Source organism: Mytilus galloprovincialis, chromosome 3 (assembly GCF_965363235.1).
Source record: "Mytilus galloprovincialis chromosome 3, xbMytGall1.hap1.1, whole genome shotgun sequence".
NCBI classification, from domain to species: domain Eukaryota; kingdom Metazoa; phylum Mollusca; class Bivalvia; order Mytilida; family Mytilidae; genus Mytilus; species Mytilus galloprovincialis.
In genome coordinates this window covers 55,661,159-55,682,748 of record NC_134840.1, presented here as the reverse complement: position 1 = coordinate 55,682,748, position 21,590 = coordinate 55,661,159, and the positions used below count along the sequence as shown (strand labels likewise).

General features: G+C 33.5%; 1 protein-coding gene across 6 annotated transcripts in view; it reads left to right on the top strand.

Moving 5' to 3' along the window:
- Positions 1-21,590, top strand: part of LOC143068370 (striatin-3-like) — a 49,405-nt gene that overhangs the window by 16,503 nt on the left and 11,312 nt on the right. For all 6 annotated transcript variants that reach the window (XM_076242370.1, XM_076242372.1, XM_076242371.1 and 3 more), the window contains 8 exons: positions 1,061-1,215; positions 2,039-2,097; positions 3,547-3,663; positions 4,182-4,351; positions 5,004-5,171; positions 5,902-6,042; positions 6,416-6,523; positions 7,464-7,550. In XM_076242370.1, the coding sequence (XP_076098485.1) occupies positions 1,061-1,215; positions 2,039-2,097; positions 3,547-3,663; positions 4,182-4,351; positions 5,004-5,171; positions 5,902-6,042; positions 6,416-6,523; positions 7,464-7,550 (1,005 nt within the window). The remainder of the gene's footprint in view (positions 1-1,060; positions 1,216-2,038; positions 2,098-3,546; positions 3,664-4,181; positions 4,352-5,003; positions 5,172-5,901; positions 6,043-6,415; positions 6,524-7,463; positions 7,551-21,590) is intronic.

Here is a 21,590-nt window from a genome sequence, read left to right as displayed (position 1 = left end):
GGAAAAAGACACAGGAACGTATTCTATCCCTTCAAGTTAGGTAGGAAAGATATATTGAATCGGTCAATAGCAACTGAGATAACCAACAGCAGACCAGAAATAGTTCTCCATGTTTCATTTCCATTGAAAATTTACTTTTATAGATTTTTATGGCCCCGCAACGAAGTTGTCGGTGCCATATAGTTTTGCCCTTGTCCGATATTCTGAAATTCCGAAATTCCGTAATTCCGTCATTCTGTCATTCCACAACAAACCAGTATACGGAGTTTTTTTGTGAGACTACCATCATGTTTGTGTCATTGTCAACATCATTGTTGAAAATCACAGTTATACGGACTTTTTTTCTAAACGCCTTCAGATATTGGGCTGATTTTTGGTATGTGAGTTAACCATGATGAGTTACAGATCAAGTTTAAGTTTCATTCCGCTCTGCTAATTTTTGCTGAAATTATGGGCTTTGGACTTTGATAAATTATTGAAAATCACAGTTATACAGATTTTTTTTCTATACGCCTCCAGATTTTGAGCTGATTTTTGATATGTGAGACTACCATCATGTTTGTGTCCACATGTGTTATTTAAAAATTGCAGATTTTTCAACTTTTTGGGACGGGGCCATTCATGTCGCTTCGACACATCTAGTTTAATTAATATCAAAAGAAAGTTCTTTTTTGTTATCAAATAGGGAATTGTTTATTACTCTCATGTATATCATAACGTTATTACAGCTGCTTAAAAGAAAAATACAAGTTGACAAAAACCCCTAAAGGTTGTAAGGTTATTTTTAACAATTCAAAGTCTGGGAATCTGATTTAGCTTAATTGAAGGTACGATATTGACTTTCTTTTATGTTGTTTAGTTAGAAATTGACCCATTTATAAATATAATATTATGTTGAGAAATTTGTCAGATAGCCACACCTCCAGATGAAATGTTGAGATTTCCTGTTGTAGGTGGTAAGAGTCATTGAAATATGAAGACAAGTATAATTTATGTAGTTGTTGTTCTCATAATTACAATTGAAGAATGTAGATTTAATCATATTATGTTTTATTTGTAGGCGTTCAGGGTGGTGGATCAATGCCTTTTTCATCGTCTAATAATCAGCGACAGATAATGAATGCTGAGGAAGATGCTCTGGAAGCATTAGAACTGGGGGAATTAGCTGGAATAACTCCTCAGGACGAATTTGACCCTGTTAATAATAATTATGATGTAAGATATGTATAAAGCATGTGTTTTACCTCTGAAATGAAATATCTATACAACTAATTGGCAGAATACAACTTAATCTAGTTTGAAATGAATCTTGACGGATTCAATTTTGATCAGAAGAGAAATAATAGTCTAAATTAGAAAAAAGATTTCAAGACTTTTTATAATGACCTCTACATTAAGTTCTCCAGTCCAGTGTATCCATCCCTTTATTTGTCTATTCATATCATTTATATATTGGTTAAAGGTTGTTTACTATGAATTTGTGGTCACAACAAATTGAACCTTAGTATTTATTTTCCTTTTGATGTGAATTTTTGAAAAAAATATTTGCTAATTTAAGGGTTTTGAGGTTAATTGAGCAAGGAAATATAATAGAATGAGGGGTGATGGTGTCGTATAAACCTATATTCTTGTTGTGCTACAATTGAAAATAACAAAGAACTGATGCCAATGATAAGTTGAACTATGGAAAACAGAAATATTTATTGTTAGTGTTGAACTATGGAAAACAGAAATATTTATTGTTAGTGTAGCCTTTAATTTGGGAATATTCATTAAAAAAGATGGTAGCTATTATACTAACAATCTTCAAAACAATTGTGTATTGAAAAAAAAGAAATGATGTAGAGAGAGGAAAAGAGCCATGTAATGTTCACAATTTAAGTTTTCCTATACTTACATAGAAAATGTACATGGTGACGTTTACACATAAATACTTACACCCAATGAGAAGTTTATATCCTTGAATCTGAAGTTTATATACTTGAATCTCAAATGAAAAAGATTTAAACATTCTGTTTATGATTATTTTGTGTTGTAGAATTTGTCACCAAAAGAACCTTTCAGGAAAACTTGGAATGCCAAGTACACGTTACGAAGGTAAGATAAACTAAAAAATATTTGCAATTCCGATAACATAGAGGTAACTATTAAAATATGCAGTAACAATATATGGAAATAAAACAATGGGCTAACAAATTTGTTAAAGTGTAAACTCTTAGAAAAATGGATACCTTAATATTTTTCTATTAGTCAAAAACAAGTCTAGATCTGATTTAGATCTTTGATAGTCAGTCTAAAAAATCATACCTGTCAACTGACCCGTATTCTGCGGGTGTGACCCGAGATTTTCACAATTCTGAGGCATCACCCGGAACACCCGCCGGGTCATTGAAATAACCCGGGAATTCCGAAAATGACCCGATTTCACCCGTATTTCTTAGCCTTGAGATTGATTTCATAAGTAATATTCCTTTGAAATACCGGCAAATTCGTAATTCTTCCATGAACAGGAAGTTCATCTTGCTATGTAAACTGTCAAATTAAGTGACCCATTAAGTACATGGCTTCACTTGACAGCTTTGGTGTCAACACACTGTTAATTAACACCAATTACCTTAGCTTTAGGTCGTAAATAAATTGCACCATTGGTTTACAAACTGAACTAGAGTTACGTCCCCTTATTTGTCACCATTCAAAATTATTCCTTATATTTACGTTTTATGGGTGAAAAAGATTAAATCATAAAAATATAAAATTCAAATACATATTGAAAAATAACTTTTTATTATTTTTATACCTTTATACAATTTTTTTAAAAAAAGTTGAAAATTATTTTTTACATTTATACTTCCTTTAACTGTATTACTATATTTTATCATAGTCTAATTTCCTTGATAAATGAAAACAGTTTGGTTAAAAGCTAGCTACATAGTCAATAGTCTCAAACATTTAAGAATTGCATTAAATTCTAGTATTTGATGATTGTAGTTACTAGTATTCTTTCTCAAAAAGTAAAGCACATAAGACTGAGTTACACAAATTTATAAAAATCTTTAAAAGTGCAATGAAATAATATTTAATAAGATTTAAAATGACTTAACAAAGTGAACATGCACTGATGTTTTGGTATCTTTGATATACATTATAAGAAAATGTACCATAAATACTGAAATTCAGCTCGAAAAAGTTCGTACGCGTTATGACCTGAGATTTGATTCTTCAATGCAGGTCATGTCCTGCATTTTCATCGTCACAGGTTGACAGGTATGAAAAATGTGAATTAAAAGATTATGTTTGTGTGTCCTTAACCTACCTACCAACAAAATACCTGCCTACTCAAACATTTTCATTGTCCTGATGTGGATAAAAAAAATTAATCAAATAGGCATGAAGACTTAAAAAAAACATCTGACATTTCAATTTCTCTTTGCTAAAAAAAAGGAAATGCCTAGCTACCTATCCTCTTGCTCTACCTTTGGGTAAGGTTTTGGAAAACCAAAATGTTTTTAAGTGTGGCCTCGCTTGATATTTTGACTTTGTTTTCAGCCATTTTGATGGTGTTAGAGCCCTGGCCTTCCATCCTGTTGAACCTGTTTTATTAACAGCTTCTGAAGACCACACGTTAAAATTATGGAATTTACAGAAAACAGTCCCAGCAAAAAAGTAAGTTTTAATCTAGTTGTTTATTTACAAACATCAACACAATCATTATAATCTCTTCTAGTGTATTAATTTCTTAATTTTCTTAACAGATAATAGGTAAGCTATCAATAAATAAATCAAAAGACATGTATCTGTAAATGTATGCAAGACAATAATAATACCATTTAGAAAAACATGTATAAGGCAATGTTGGACAAAAATTACAAAAATTTGAAAAAAAAACAACATATTTTCTATATATTTGTAAAAACAGTTGTAATAATTATCTAATTTGCATTCTTTTTTTTGAGTTGAAAAGCCTTAGAAACAGTTGGTATTCCTGTGGCTAAATTTGCATATTTCTTAAAAGATCTAGACTTATTAGTTTTTTGCTGCTTTAAAATCCAAGTTTGAGAAAGACACCCTATTTTCCTTTTGAAAAAGTAGCAGTTGAGAGTAACCAATGAATAAGAAATAAAAAAAAAAACAGACTATAGTTAGTGACATGACATCATATAAGTGTATTATTGTTTTTTTAGAACTGCATCATTAGATGTTGAACCTGTATACACATTTAGAGCACATATAGGGCCAGTATTATGTTTAGCCATTAATGCTACAGGGGAACAGTGTTACAGTGGTGGAATAGATTCTACAATAAAATGTTGGAATATACCTAATTCAAACATAGATCCATATGATTCATTTGGTAAGTCGCATCATAGTACAGTAATGAAGTTAAGTGGTTTAAAATTTCTTTTCAATTATTGAAGTGAGTAGTGTAAAGTGATAGATTAACCTATATTTCTCACTTATGTTTTGTAACTGCTTCTGAACCTCTTGACTGAATTAGTTTATTTTCTCAGAAGATGTACGTTTTCACCTCTTATTTTATATCTTTCTCCCAATAATTATCAGGGTTTGAACGAACTTTGTCATATCCTTTAATACAGTACACATTTACTTTTAGGGCAAATTTTGAATCTGTGCTTTTTCAATAAAGCTTTGCTTAAAACTTATGTCTTTTACAGGTTGTTATTAGCCATGAAATGACCCTAAACTCAGTAATAAAACTAATAGTAAAATATCAAAATACCCTAAACTCAGTAATAAAACTAATAGTAAAATATCAAAATACCCTAAACTCAGTAATAAAACTAATAGTAAAATATCAAAATACCCTAAACTCAGTAATAAAACTAATAGTAAAATATCAAAATACCCTAAACTCAGTAATAAAACTAATAGTAAAATATCAAAATACCCTAAACTCAGTAATAAAACTAATAGTAAAATATCAAAATAATGAAAAATTGCAATTCAGCAATGGGACTGAATAATGTCTTTCTTATTTCTTCCAGATCCAAGTGTTCTTCAAGAAACTTTAGTTGGCCATACAGATGCAGTATGGGGTTTATCAATACACTCATCTAAAACACAACTTTTGTCAAATTCTTCTGATGGAACAGTGAAGTTATGGAGTCCAGGAGCCAAATCTCCATTACTGAATTCATTTACAGCAGATACTGGTAATTGTCACCTTATCCATTTTATAAAAATTTAATTTTGGTTGTAACACGTCTTCTGAATGGCTGACATTATTTTGTTATGAGCCCATAGACATAATTTAGTCATGTGACCGTGATGTCATCAACGTTTTTTCATGGTTTTCTACGGTTTAAAATGGATTTAGAATTAAATTATAAGGAATAACTGTAATATTTTTTCTGTCTATTCGAAATAACATAAAAAATGTGGTGCACACTGTTAAATAACCTGCTACACCCGTTATTCAGTGTGCACCAAATTTTTTATGTTATTTCTTCATAGACAGAAAAAATATTACAGTCATTCCTTAAATAATCGTTTAGATGATTTGTATTGTCTTGTCTATTTACAATATCTTTATTTGTTTTGGTATACATTTGTGGCATGTATGGAACACAGTGACATTTAGCTGAATAGCTAGTCTATGAAATAAATATCTGTTCTCTACCTTTTGAAGTATCAACAGAAGTTGTAAATATACAATAAAATTATGGGTAAGGTAACACAATAGGATTTGACCTGTGTTGCTCTATTAAAAATAGCTGATACAAAGTGCAACAAATTAGCAAAAGCGAATTATAATTTTATGCACACAAAGTACACACTCAATTAGAGAAGATGTCACACATGCATTCTAAATGTCATATTCTTAAGAAATTTAACAATATATGATATTAAAGTATTTATTCTTCATTATTATTTTCTTAACAGATGATGGTGTACCAACATCAGTAGATTTTGTGCGTTGTGATCCTAGCCAAATGGTAGCTTCTTACACATCTTCAAATACTTACATTTATGATTTAGAAACTGCAAAACAAATACTCTGTTTAGAAACTAAAATCAATATAGGTAAGTATTGTTTTCATAGCTTTAAATTACCATTTTATTAAAAGATTCCCATTTACAAAATAATTAAGAACAAAGATTAGGTTTAGCAGTTAGATTAGGTTTAGCAGTTATGATGCAATAATTGAATTCTGTAGTCAGTATTGATTGTTTTCTTTAAATACTGACCAACAGCTTAAATGTTCACTTTTTTTTTACTTCAGGCTGTTGTAAATTCCATTTATAACAAGAAGGGAGACATGTAAAGCATCATCTTAGGACTCCCCATTATTTTGATATTTGTAGCATGCATAGAGGTTTTTTTTTCATGATTATGTTGCTTTTCTTATGGAACATGAAGTTGTGAAATATAACATTATATATTTATTTTTTTCAGATACTAATAATAGTAATCAAATAAATAGAATAATAACACATCCAACACGTCCAGTCACTATTACAGCACACGAAGACAGGCACATTAGATTTTTTGACAATAACACAGGTAATGTTCATTGAAAAATATAAAAAGTTTCAATTATTTGAGAAGAAGTCTTGTGTATGTTATTTGTTTTAATGTAGCTTGACTGTTAAATACTATTACTAATATATATTTATATACTGCTGCTCAAAAGGAGGGGGAATGGTACTGTTTTAACGCTGTCAGTTTTTCCTTACGTTACATAGTTCTACCAAATTTTTCTCAGTTACTACAAATTTGAGTTTCCTGAGATTTGTAAGCATTCTTCATTTGAAAATGATATACTGTGTAATACAGTTTCAGAATCATCGATCCTCAACTGCCTGTTAACCTAATACGTGTATATTCTGACAAATAAGTGATATGAATGAAATTTTTGTGGCATTTTTTCAAAGTACTACAAATAAGTTTTTCCTGTTCACTAAGTTTTTTCAAGTGGAGTATCATTAGTGCGCTCACAGATTTACTCGTTACCAGTTTGTTAGTTTTATGTAAAAAGGTCTTAATGATTTTTAGAAGCGTCAAGTCATTTGCTAAGTAGCAATGACTTTTTCAACTGTTTTTATGCCCCCATTTAGGGGCATTATGTTTTTCAATCGGTGCATCAGGTCTTCTGTCTGTCCTGCTTCAGGTTTTTGGTTTAATTTTTTGGTCAAGGTAGTTTTTGATGAAGTTGAAGTCAAATCAAAAACTAAGTACACAAGTTCCCTATGCTATGATCTTCTAATTTTTATGCCAAATTAGAGTTTTGACCTCAAATTCATGGTCCACCGAACATAGAAAATGATGAGTTGGGCTCATGGACACATTCTTTTGTTGAGTAATAATTTTCCACAATCAAAAAGAAATAAGCTTTACAGATGTTTTTTATCCACTTTCTCATGTAAAAATAAGTTTCTAAAATGTTATAACATATAATTCCCCCTTCAGAAAAAGATTTAAAAAATACTGTTTATTGTTACAGGTAAATTAATCCATTCAATGGTGGCACATTTAGATGCTGTGACGAGTTTAGCCATTGATCCAAATGGACTTTATTTATTGTCTGGAAGTAAGTATCCATTTATATGTCTGTAATTAAGTCTCCCAAACAAAGTTTGGAGACTTATTGTTTTTGGTCAGTTCTTATTATTTTTATTATGGCACCCTCAACGGAGTTGGGGTGACATATTGTTATTCATCGTTTCTTTTTTTTCTTATTATGTCACCCGATCGACAATGTCGGGTGACATATTGCTTTTCTTATGTTTCTTTGTTATTATGTCACCCGATCGACAATGTCGGGTGACATATTGCTTTTCCTCTGTTTCTTTTTCCGTATTATTATTATTATTATTTTTCTTCCACCTAATTTTGTCCGCCCGCTTTCTCAGAGCCAAAGGAACCAATCTGAATGATGGTGCACTATAACAAGGAACCCTGACTTTCCTGTTGCTTTCCGGTATTGGAACTAAAAAAATGGCTGCCATCACCATGGAAACGGAAAAATGGTGAAAAAATATAATTTTGGAGTTAGGTGAATTGTTTGAGAATGCTTAACCTTAAAATCTTTAGATTTTAATACAATGTAGGTGCCCACTGTATACTGCTTTGGGATGATTTTGGCAATCATTGGAACTGCTATGTTGCCATGGATACTACACCAAAAATTTCCAAAATATGGAAATGCTCCAAATTTTATAAAACTTCACAGTAACGATGAGCAACATTGTAAGATGTGGAATTTGGCGTTGGAATTTTGAAAATGTCTACCGTTACCATGGAAACAATGCAAAACAGGTCAAAATGGTCCAAAAACCTTAAAGTGGCATTAACTTTCTTAATATGGTAGGTCAAATGGATCGAAACTTTGATGGTATGGTCCCTCCCATGTACCAATGTGGTATATGCCATTAAATTTTGGGAATGGTCTCTGTTGCCATAGGAACCAATCAAAATGTCAAAAATTTCAAAAGTTTCAAAATGCTCCAAAATTGATGAAACTTAATATGATTGTAGACTGGCAAGTCTGGATGAGACTTTTGAAGTTGGAATTTCTAAAATGGCTACCGTTGCCATGGAAACTGTAAAATTTGTCAAATATTTTCAAAATGCTCCAAACTTAATGAAACTTAATATTATTGTAAACTGGCATGTATAGATGAGACTTTCGACTTTGAAAATTTCAAAATGGCTGCCGTTGCCATGGAAACAGCAAAAATGTCATGTTTTTAAAAATGATCTAAATGTACTGAAAATTTACAGAAAAATGCATTGCCATGCAAATATGTGCATTCACTGTTAAAAGTTTTTGAAATGGCTGCCGCTTAGTGGCAATTGGGGGTAAGGGTGACATCCGCTATTGCTTGCAATGGCAATTCTAGTTATTATTATTCTTCCACCTTTTTTTGTCCGACAGGTTTTTTGGAGTAAAATGGAACCAATCTTAATGATAATTCACTATAAGGAGGAACACAAAATTTCGGGTTGCAGTAGGGTCTAAGACCATAAAAAATGGCTGCCGTTTCCATGGAAATGGAACAATTGTGAAAAATTCCAGTTTTTGGTTTTGTGAATAATTTAGAGATGCTTAAACTCAGAATCATCATATTTTATCACAATGTAGGTGCCAGCCATATATTGGTTTTGGATGATATTGGCAATCATTGGAACCACTATGTTGCCATGGAAACTACCCCAAAAATTTCCAAAATTTCAAAATGCTCCAAATTTTTTGAAACTTCATAGTAACGATGAGCAACTTTGGTAGATGCGTTATTTGGCGTTGGAATTTCCAAAATGTCTGCCGTTACCATGGAAACAGTGCATAAGTGTCAAAATGCTCTAAAAACCTCAGGGTTTGGTAAATAACTTTGGTATGCTTGAACTTAAAATCATCAAATTTTTACACAATATAGTTATCCACTATATACAGGTTTTGATTGATTTTGACAATCATTGGAACTCTTCTGTTACCATGGATACAGGACCAAATATTTCAAAAATTTCAAAATGCTCCTAAATTGATCAAACTTAATATGATTGTTGACTGGCAAGTCTGGATGAGACTTTTGACTTTGGAATTTCCAAAATGGCCACCGTTGCCATGGAAACTGCAAAAAAGTCAAAAATTCTCTAAATGCTTTGAACTTAATGAAACTGGATATTATTGTTAACTGGCAAGTAAAGATGAGACTTTTGATTTCGAAATTTTCAAAATGGCTGCCGTTGCCATGGAAACAGCAGAAATGTGAAATTTTTAAAATGCTGTGATTGTACTGAAAATTTTCAGAAACATGTATTGCCATGCATTTATGTGCATTCACTGTTCAACAATTTTGAAATGGCTGCCGCTTAGTGTCAATTGGGAAGGGTGACATCCGCTATTGCTTGCAATGGCAATTCTAGTTATGGCACCCTCAACGGAGTTGGGGTGACATATTGTTATTCTACGTTTCTTTTTTTTCTTATTATGTCACCCTGACGGAGGTCGGGTGACATATTGTTATTGTACGATTCTTTTTTTATGGCACCCTCAACGGAGTTGGGGTGACATATTGTTATTGTTCGTTTCTTTTTTTTCTTATTATTTTTATTATTTTTATTCTTCCACACTTTTTGTCCAAGGCAGTTCTCGGAATTGGATGGACCAATCTTGATGGAACTATGCTATAATGTTGTCCACCATGTGAAGTTGTGCACCTGACTTTGGAATGTGCAAGATGGCCGCGGTTACCATGGAAACTAAAAAAATGTAAAAGAAAATCAAAATTCTAACTCTTTCGTTATAAGAGCCAACCTTATGAAACTTTGTGCAAATGTTGGTGGTGGGGCCCCGAGGTACCAACAATACTTAGAAATTCCAAAATGGCTGCCATTGCCATGGAAACAGGCAAAATGTTTAACATAGAAAATTCTAGAACATCAATGTTAAATTTCTTCTAGAAACATTTTGTATTAAGTGATGGTATCTAATTATGATGAGAACAAATTGCAGCAGCAGGTTGACTTCGGAATTTTCAAAATGGCCGCCGTTACCATGGAAACAGCAAAAATACGAAAAATTTCAAAATGCTCCAAAATTTTTGAAACTTTACGACAATGGGAAGAGACATCTGAAATTGCGGTCTTTGACATCAGAATTTTCAAAATGGCTGCCGCTCACCTGGCAATAGGGGAAGGGTGCCATCCGCTATTGCTTGCAATCGCAAATCTAGTTCTTATTATTTTTATTCCACACTTTTTGTCCGGCTTAGTTCTCAGAATTGAATGGACCAATGTTGATGGAACTATAACATAATGTTAATCACCATGTGCAGTTTTGCACCTTACCTTGGAATTAAAAAAATGGCTGCCATTGCCATGGAAACAGCAAAAATGTGAAAAATAGAAATGTGTTCCAATTGATATGAAACTTCTATGATATTAAGAGACTCATGCACACTGCAACATGGTACATTTTTTTTTCAACTGGGGGGTCTCTAGACATAATTTGAGGGGGGTGAATTTTTCATGGAACATTCCAGAACATAAGTGTTAAATTTATTCTAGAGACATTAAATGGTATATGATGGTATATAATTATGGAGAGATCAATTTGCAGAAGAAGTTAGACTTTAGAATTTTCAAAATGGCAGCCGTTACCATGGAAACAGCAAAAATATGAAAAACTCCAAAATGCTTCAAATTTAATGAAACTTAAAACAAATGTTGCCTAGCTAATGTAGACTTGACTTTTGAGTTCGGAATTTCCAAAATGGCCGCCGTTGTCATGGAAACGGCACAATTGTTAAGAACAGAAAAACGTACATAAAGCTATGAAAACTGAAAGAAAGATCTTTTATTATGGATATATCTACATTTACTGATGGAACATTTCGAAATGGCTGTCGTTTAGTGGCAATTGGGGAACCAGGGTGACATCCGCTATTGCTTGCAATGGCAATTCTAGTTATGGCACCCTCAACGAAGTTGGGGTGACATCTTGTTATTGTTCGTTTCTTTTTTTTCTTTTTATTATTATTATTATTATTTTTATTCTTCCACACATTTTGTCCATACTATTTCTCTGGATTGGTCAGACCCATGTTGATAGAACTATACCATAATATGAACCGCCATGTAAAGTAGTGCAAGAGACATTGGAATGGTAAAAAATGGCCGCCGTTGCCATGGAAACTGATGAAATGTGAAATAAAATGCAAATTTTAAATCTTTCATTATAAGACCTAGCTGGATGAAACTTTATGGTAATGTTCCTTGGTATGCCTAGATGTTGTGACAATATAAGAAAATTCCAAAATGGCCGCCATTGTCATGGAAACAGGGCGAAAGTTTAACATTGGCCCTATGTGAAAATACATTAAAGATGCATTTTCTTGAAGAATATAGCATCAATCCCAATGAAACTTTATAGATATGTAACATGACATGTCCCAAAGTGGCACCTGTCTTTGGAATTTTAGAAATGGTACCCGTTACCATGGAAATAGCGAAAATTTCAAAAATTTCAAAATGCTCCAAAATTAATGAAACGTTACAACAATGTTAATACACATCTGTAGATGCAAACTTTGACTTTGGAATTTTCAAAATGGCTGCCGCTCACCTGGCAATGGGGGAAGGGTGCCATCCGCTATTGCTTGCAATGGCAAATCTAGTTATGGCACCCTCAACGGAGTTGGGGTGACGTATTGTTATTCTACGTTTCTTTTTTTTCTTATTATTATTATTATTTTTCTTGCAACAAATTTTGTCCAGGTGATTTCTCGAAATCCAATGGACCAATGTTGATGGAACTCTACTATAGTAAGGACCCCCAGGTGCAGAGTTGCAGGAAGCATGGAATGGTTCAAGATGGCTACCGTTACCATGGAAACAGAACAAATGTGAAAAAATCCAGTTTTTTGTTTTGGTGAACTGTTTGGATATGCTTTATCTCAGAATCATTATATTTTAATACAATGTAGGTGCCCACTATATACAGGTGTTGGATGATTTTGGTGATCATTGGAACTACTATGTTGCCATGGAAACTACACCAAAAATTTCGAAATTCTCAAAATGCTCCAAACTTCATGAAACTTCACAGTAACGATGAGCAACATTGGAAGATGTGGAATTTGGCGTTGGAATTTCCAAAATATCTGTTGTTACCTTTGAAACAATGCAAAAAGGTCAAAACTTTGAATTATCACAGAACATTCCAGAACATCAATGTTAAATTTATTCTAGAGATATTAAATGGTATATGTTTATGGAGGGCAAAAAATTGCAGCGGGGGTTTGACTTTGGAATATTCAAAATGGCCGCCGTTACCATGGTAACAGCAAAAATATGAAAAACTTCAAAATGCTTCAAATTTAAGGAAACTTATAATAAATGTTGCCTAGCTTATGTAGACTTGACTTTTGAGTTTGGAATTTTCAAAATGGCCGCCGTTACCATGGAAACAGCAAAATTATCCAAAATTTCAAAATGCTTCAAACTTAATGAAACGTTGCAAAAATGTTACTAGACATCTGTAGATGCACTATTTGACTTTGGAATTTTCAAAATGGCTGCCGCTCACCTGGCAATGGGGGAAGGGTGCCATCTGTTATTGCTAGCAATTACAAATCTAGTTTTTATTAATCTTCTTCCACACATTTTGTCCACGCTAGTTCTCGGAATCAAATGGGCCAATGTTGATGGAACTCTATTATAATGAGGACCCCCATATGAAGTTGTGCATCTTGCTATGGAATGGTCCAAGATGGCCACCGTTTCCATGGAAACGGAACAAATATGAAAAATTCCAGTTTTTGGTTTTGGTGAACTGTTTGGATATGCTTTAACTCAGAATCATTATATTTTAATACAATGTAGGTGCCCACTATATACAGGTGTTGGATGATTTTGGCACTCATTGGAACTACTATGTTGCCATGGAAACAACACCAAAAATTTCAAAAATATCAAAATGCTCCAAACTTCATGAAACTTCACAGTAACGATGAGCAACATTGGAGGATGTGGAATTTGGAGTTGGAATTTCCAAAATATCTGTTGTTACCATGGAAACAATGCAAAAAGGTCAAAATTTTCAAAAAAAAATAAAAATGCTGCAAACTGGATGAAACTTTACAGGAATGGTCACTAGCATAAGCAGAGTTGACTTTTGAAGTTGGAATTTTCAAAATGGCCGCCGTAACCATGGAAACAGCAAAAATTTAAAAAATTGCAAAATACTTCAAACTTAATAAAACTTAACAAAAATGATAATTTGAATGTGTAGATGCACACTTTGACTTTGGAATCTTCTAGATTGCTGCCGCTCGCCTGGCAATAGGGGAAGGGTGCCATCCGCTATTGCTTGCAATGGCAAATCTAGTTATTTTTATTTTTCTTCCACACATTTTGTCCGCGCGAGTTCTCAGAATTGAACCTACCAATGTTTATGGAACTCAACTATAATGAAGAACCCCACTTGAAGTTGTGCACCTTGCTATGGAATGGTAAAAGATGGCCGCCGTTTCCATGGAAACAGCACAAATGCGAAAAAAATCAAAGTGGTTCAAACTGGAAGAAACTCCACAGGAATGTTAACTGGCATGTGCTGATTTGCAGTTTGACTTTGGAATTTTCAAAATGGCTGCCGTTACCATGGAAACAGCTCAAATATCAAAAATTCTAACTCTTTCGTTATAACATCCAGCTGGATGAAACTTTATGAAAATATTCTCCAGTATGCCAAGATGTCAAGACAATATTTGGAAAGTTCAAAATGGCCGCCGTTGTCATGGAAACTGGGGCCAAGTTTTGCATTGACCCTATGGAAAAATGCATAAAACCAGCATTTTCTCAGAGAGTAGTGCACCAAAGTTAATGAAACTGTATTGATATATAACATGACATGTGGCAAAGAGATGTACGCTTTTAGAATTTTGGAATTATCTACTGTAACCATGGTTGCAGCACAAATGTTCAAAATTTCCAAAAAAATTAAAATGCTGCAAACTGGATGAAACTTTACAGGAATAGTAACTGACATGTGCGGAGTTGCAATTTGAAGTTGGAATTTCCAAAATGGCTGCCGTAACCATGGAAACAGCAAAATTGTCCAAAATTTCAAAATGCTCCAAACTTAATGAAATTTTACAAAAATGATGACTTGCATGTGTAGATGCACTCTTTGACTTTGAAATTTTCAAAATGGCTGCCGCTCGCCTGGCAATGGGGGGACGAGGGTGCCATCCGTTATTGCTAGCAATTACAAATCTAGTTATGGCACCCTCAACGGAGTTGGGGTGACATCTTGTTATTGTTCGTTTCTTTTTTTTCTTTTTATTATTATTATTATTATTTTTATTCTTCCACACATTTTGTCCATACTATTTCTCAGAATTGGTCAGACCAATGTTGATGGAACTATACCATAATATGAACCGCCATGTTAAGTTGTGCAAGAGACATTGGAATGGTAAAAAATGGCCACCGTTGCCATGGAAACTGATCAAATGTGAAAAAAAATGCAAATTTTAAATCTTTCATTATAAGACCTACCTGGATGAAACTTAGTGGTAATGTTCCTTGGTATGCCTAGATGTTGTGACAATATAAGAAAATTCCAAAATGGCCGCCATTGTCATGGAAACAGGGCGAAAGTTTAACATTGGCCCTATGGGAAAATACATTAAAGATGCATTTTCTTGAAGAATATAGCATCAATCCCAATGCAACTTTATAGATATGTAACATGGCATGTCCCAAAGTGGCACCTGTCTTTGGAATTTTAGAAATGGTACCCGTTACCATGGAAATAGCAAAAATTTCAAAAATTTCAAAATGCTCCAAAATTAATGAAACGTTACAACAATGTTAATACACATCTGTAGATGCAATCTTTGACTTTGGAATTTTCAAAATGGCTGCCGCTCACCTGGCAATGGGGGAAGGGTGCCATCCGCTATTGCTTGCAATGGCAAATCTAGTTATGTCACCCGATCGACAATGTCGGGTGACATATTGCTTTTCTTATGTTTCTTTGTTATTATTATTATTCTTCCACCTTTTTTTGTCCGACAGGTTTTTTGGAGTAAAATGGAACCAATCTTAATGATAATTCACTATAAGGAGGAACACAAAATTTCGGGTTGCAGTAGGGTCTAAGACCATAAAAAATGGCTGCCGTTTCCATGGAAACGAAACAATTGTGAAAAATTCCAGTTTTTGGTTTTGTGAATTATTTAGAGATGCTTAAACTCAGAATCATCATATTTTATCACAATGTAGGTGCCAGCCATATATTGGTTTTGGATGATATTGGCAATCATTGGAACCACTATGTTGCCATGGAAACTACCCCAAAAATTTCAAAAATTTCAAAATGCTCCAAATTTTTTCAAACTTCATAGTAACGATGAGCAACTTTGGTAGATGCGTAATTTGGCGTTGGAATTTCCAAAATGTCTGCCGTTACCATGGAAACAGTGCATAAGTGTCAAAATGCTCTAAAAACCTCAGGGTTTGGTAAATAATTTTGGTATGCTAGAACTTAAAATCATCAAATTTTTACACAATATAGTTGTCCACTATATACAGGTTTTTAATGATTTTGACAATCATTGGAACCACTCTGTTACCATGGATACAGGACCAAATATTTCAAAAATTTCAAAATGCTCCAAAATTGATCAAACTTAATAGGATTGTTGACTGGCAAGTCTGGATGAGACTTTTGACTTTGAAATTTTCAAAATGGCTGCCGTTGCCATGGAAACAGCAGAAATGTGAATTTTTTTAAAATGCTCTGAACATACTGAAAATTTACAGAAAGATGTATTGCCATGCATATATGTGCATTCACTGTTCAACAATTTTGAAATGGCTGCCGCTTAGTGGCAATTTGGGAAGGGTGACATCCGCTATTGCTTGCAATGGCAATTCTAGTTATTATTTTTATTCTTCCACACATTTTGTCCATACTATTTCTCTTGATTGGTCAGACCCATGTTGATGGAACTATACCATAATATGAACCGCCATGTGAAGTAGTGCAAGAGACATTGGAATGGTAAAAAATGGCCGCCGTTGCCATGGAAACTGATAAAATGTGGAAAAAAATGCAAATTTTAAATCTTTCATTATAAGACCTAACTGGATGAAACTTTATGGTAAGGTTCCTCAGTATCCCTAGATGTTGTGACAATATAAGAAAATTCCAAAATGGCTGCCATTGTCATGGAAACAGGGCAAAAGTTTAACATTGGCCTAATGGAAAAACACATTGAAGTTGTATTTCCTGCAAGAATATTAAATCAAACCTTCTACAACTTAATGCATATATAACACGACATGTCCCAAAGTGGCACCTGTCTTTGGAATTTTGGAAATGGTACCCGTTACCATGGAAATAGCAAAAATTTTAAAAATTTCAAAATGCTCCAAAATTGATAAAACTTTACAAGAATGTTAATAAACATCTGTATATGTGCTCTTTGACTTTCGAATTTTTCAAAATGGCTGCAGCTCACCTGGCAATGGGGGAAGGGTGCCATCCGCTATTGCTTGCAATGGCAAATCTAGTTATTCTTATTATTATATTTATTCTTCCACACTTTTTTGTCCATTCTATTTCTCAGAATTGGCTTGAACAATATTGATGGAACTATACCATAATGTAGACCACCACATTCTATAGTGCAGTGGGGTATGGCACCATCAAGATGGCTGCCGTTGCCATGGAAACGAAACAAATGTGAAAAAATCCAGTGTTTTGTTTCGGTGAACTGTTTGGATATGCTTGAACTCAGAATCATTATATTTTGATACAATGAAGGTGCCCACTATATACAGGTGTTGGATGATTTTGGCACTCATTGGAACTACTATGTTGCCATGGAAACTACTCCAAAAATTTCAAAAATCTCAAAATGCTCCAAACGTCATTAAACTTCACAATAACGATGAGCAACATTGGAAGATGTGGTATCACTCTAAGACATAAGCCCGAATTTCCAGCTACTTTGTAGCTGTGGTCTTATCAGACATCATGCTGATGCCAATTACCCCAGACCATGCATCATGCTGGGTTTGTTGATCATAATCCCCCAAATAACTGGTCACATACATATTATCATACTTAATATATATATCATTTTCAGTACAGTTACAAATGTGTATAAATGATTCCTATAGTGAATATTGATATAGAAATTGAATAATAAAGTTTGATCATGTGAAAAGTAAAATCACAAAAATACTGAACTCTGAGGAAAATTAAAAAAGAAAGTCCCCAATCAAATGGCAAAAATCTAAAGTTCAAACACATCAAACAAATGGATAACAACTGAAAGTTAACATCAGAAGTTGAAATAAAAACAGAAAACTATTACAGTAATTTTATCATAATTAATGTTAATATTTTAAAGTGATTAAGTTTTTATTGTAATTTATAGTATGTAATATGTTAATTGTTTGGCACAGTAGCAAATGTTATACCTGTTTAAAAAAAGATGACATAAATCTGATGTCGTCAAACAATTATGGGTATGATAGAAAAGAAGAGAACACATTGATTAACACATTCTATATTGTTTTGAAGAAAAAGGGGGGATTGTCATCTGGAGGTTTAATTGATTTTTTTCGTTTTCTGGTAATCAAATTGGGTTTTTTTAAATGAAAATCAGTTCTTTTTACCACATTGATTTTGTGTCACAAACCTATGCTGCGTCAAATATTCAATCACAATCCAAATTCAGAGCTGTTTTAAGCTTAAATGTTGAGTCCATACTTGTTCGACTGTTCCGCTTTCGACCTCTGCAGGAAATCTGGTTTGCCGTCACTCTTAAGTTAATTTTGGAATAGGGCTCTATCATGCATAGATCATAGTACTTAAAGACAAGGAGTTTTTAAAGTCCTCCCCCTTTTTAAAAACATCTGGAGTTTTTGTTCTGTTAATTTCTAGCTGTGTAAAGTTAACTTAGAATTAAAAGCAAGTAGCAATTAAAATTTAATTTGAGCATGTTTATTTTGATATAGTATAAAAACCGTAAATTTAATCGAAATTGATAGAAAACTAAGAAAAATACCAGATTTAAATAAAAGGGGGAGGGCTAAAAAAGTTGTCTTTTGGCCAATACCTATGGCATAGACCAGATCATTTATCAAAGTTAGGCTAATCGTTTATGGTAACTTTTTAATTTTCCCTGATTTCACAGCAGTTTGAAAGAAATCAAAGTTATTTATTTTTATTAAATGTAGAAAAAAAGGTGAGGAACAAAATTATTTCATATACGTGTAAATGCAGGGAAAGTTGTCCATAACATCAAAATAAACTAAACATGCATATTATTATTTTAAATATATATTTTTTCTTTAGGATTTTTTTTTTCTTCAAATTTATTGTTCAGAAATACAATGAAGCTAGGAGGAAAGACACAGAGAAATATAAATTTATAGCTTATCATTTTGTGATCCACATGTGGTTATAATTAGTGAATCACTAAGAAAGTGTGTCCACATAATTTATATCTAACTGATTACTGATAACATGCTGAGATAGATTTATAGAAAAATATTAGGAAATCCGGGTTTATGTCTTAGAGTGGTATTTGGCGTTGGAATTTCCAAAATATCTGTTGTTACCATGAAAACAATGCAAAAAGGTCAAAACTTTGAATTTTCACAGAACATTCCAGAACATCAATGTTAAATTTATTCTAGAGACATTAAATGGTATATGATGGTATATATGATTATGGAGGGAAAAAATTGCAGCGGGGGTTTGACTTTGGAATATTCAAAATGCCCGCTGTTACCATGGGAACAGCAAAAACTTCAAAATGCTTTAAATTTAATGAAACTTATAACAAATTTTGCCTAGCTGATGTAGACTTAACTTTTGAGTTTCGAATTTTCAAAATGGCCGCCGTTGCCATGGAAACAGCAAAATTTTCTAAATGGCTGCTGCTGGCCTGGCAATGGGGAAAGGGTGCCATCCGCTATTGCTTGCAATGGCAAATCTAGTTATGGCACCCTCAACGGAGTTGGGGTGACATATTGTTATTCTACGTTTCTTTTTTTCTTATTATTTTTATTCTTCCACACATTTTGTCCACGCTATTTCTCGGGATTGAATGGACCAATGTTGATGGAATTATACCACAATGTGGAACACCATGCGAAGTTGTGCAGCAGACTTTAGCATGTGCAAGATGGCAGCCGTTACCATGGAAACAGAACAAATGTAAAAAATATTTTTTTGGTTTTTGGTGAATAATTTGAATATTCCTGAACTGAAAATCATCAAATTTTTATATATTGTTGGTGTCCACCATATACAGGTTTGAGATGATTTTGGGAATCTTTGGAACTACTATATTGCCATGGAAACTAAATATGTTTAGCATTAAACCCTATTGGGAAAATCTTAAAGTAGTATTTAAACTCTTAATATGGTATATTCAACCATTAAAACTTTAATGGTATGTTCCTTATCATGTGCCAATGTGGTAGGTGTCTTTGGAATTTTGGAAATGGTCACCGTTACCATAGAAACAGCAGAAATGTCCAAAAATTTCAAATTGGTCCAAACTTTCTAAAAATTGACAGACATGTTAAGTGGCACATCAAGAGTTGGTATTCGACTTTGGAATTTCCAAAATGGACGCCGTTTCCATGGAAACAACACAAAAATCAAAAATTTCAAAATGCTCCAAAATTGATGAAATTTTACAACAACGTTGATAGACATCTGTAAATGCGCTCTTTAATTTTGGAAATTTCAAAATTGATGCCGCTCGCCTGGCAATGGTGGACGAGGGTGCCATCCGTTATTGCTAGCAATTACAAATCTAGTTATTTTTATTTTTCTTCCACACATTTTGTCCGCGCGAGTTCTCAGAATTGAACGGACCAATGTTTATGGAACTCAACTATAATGAGGAACCCCATTTGAAGTTGTGCACCTTGCTATGGAATGGTAAAAGATGGCCGCCGTTTCCATGGAAACAGCACAAATGCGAAAAAAATCAAAGTGTTCCAAACTGGAAGAAACTCGACAGGAATGTTAACTGGCATGTGCTGATTTCCAGTTTGACTTTGGAATTTTCAAAATGGCTGCCGTTACCATGGAAACAGCTAAAATATTAAAAATTTGAACTCTTTTGTTATAAGATCCAACTGGATGAAACTTTATGAAAATGTTCTCCAGTATGCCAAGGTGTCAAGACAATATTTGGATAGTTCAAAATGGCCGCCGTTGTCATGGAAACAGGGGCCAAGTTTTGCATTGACCCTATGGAAAAATGCATAAAATCAGCATTTTCTCAGAGAGTAGTGCACCAAAGTAAATGAAACTGTATTGATATATAACATGACATCTGGCAATGAGATGTACGCTTTTAGAATTTTGGAATTATCTACTGTAACCATGGTTGCAGCACAAATGTTCAAAATTTCCAAAAAAAATTAAGTACTGCAAACTGGATGAAACTTTATAAGAATAGTGACTGGCATGTGCGGAGTTGCATTTTGAAGTTGGAATTTCCAAAATGGCCGCCGTAACCATGGAAACAGCAAAATTGTCCAAAATTTCAAAATGCTCCAAACTCAATGAAATTTTGCAAAAATGATAATTTGCAAGTGTAGATGCACTCTTTGACTTTGGAATTTCCAAAATGGCTGCCGCTCGCCTGGCAATGGGGGGACGAGGGTGCCATCCGTTATTGCTAGCAATTACAAATCTAGTTATTCTTCTTCTTCTTCCTCTTCTTCTTCCGCCACTTTAAAAAAGAACTTGTCCGCAGCGGTTCTCCTAAACAGCTTGTCAGATTTACTTAGGATTTTACAATATGTTAGACTAACATGTCTAGGTGAGCCATCAATGTTTCGTTTGTGCATTGGGGTCTATTAAGGGGTATTTTGGGGGGTAGAAAGGAGGGAGGGGTTTACTATAGAACCCTATGGGATTTTATTTTCTAAAATTTTCAATTGAATATAACTTGAAAACTGTAAGTGATAGATACATGCAGTCTTCAGAAATGATTATAAGACAATAAAACAAATCACATGAAATATAGGGGGAGTCCCTGGGGGGTCATCCCCACCCCTTCAATTTGAGAATATGCTT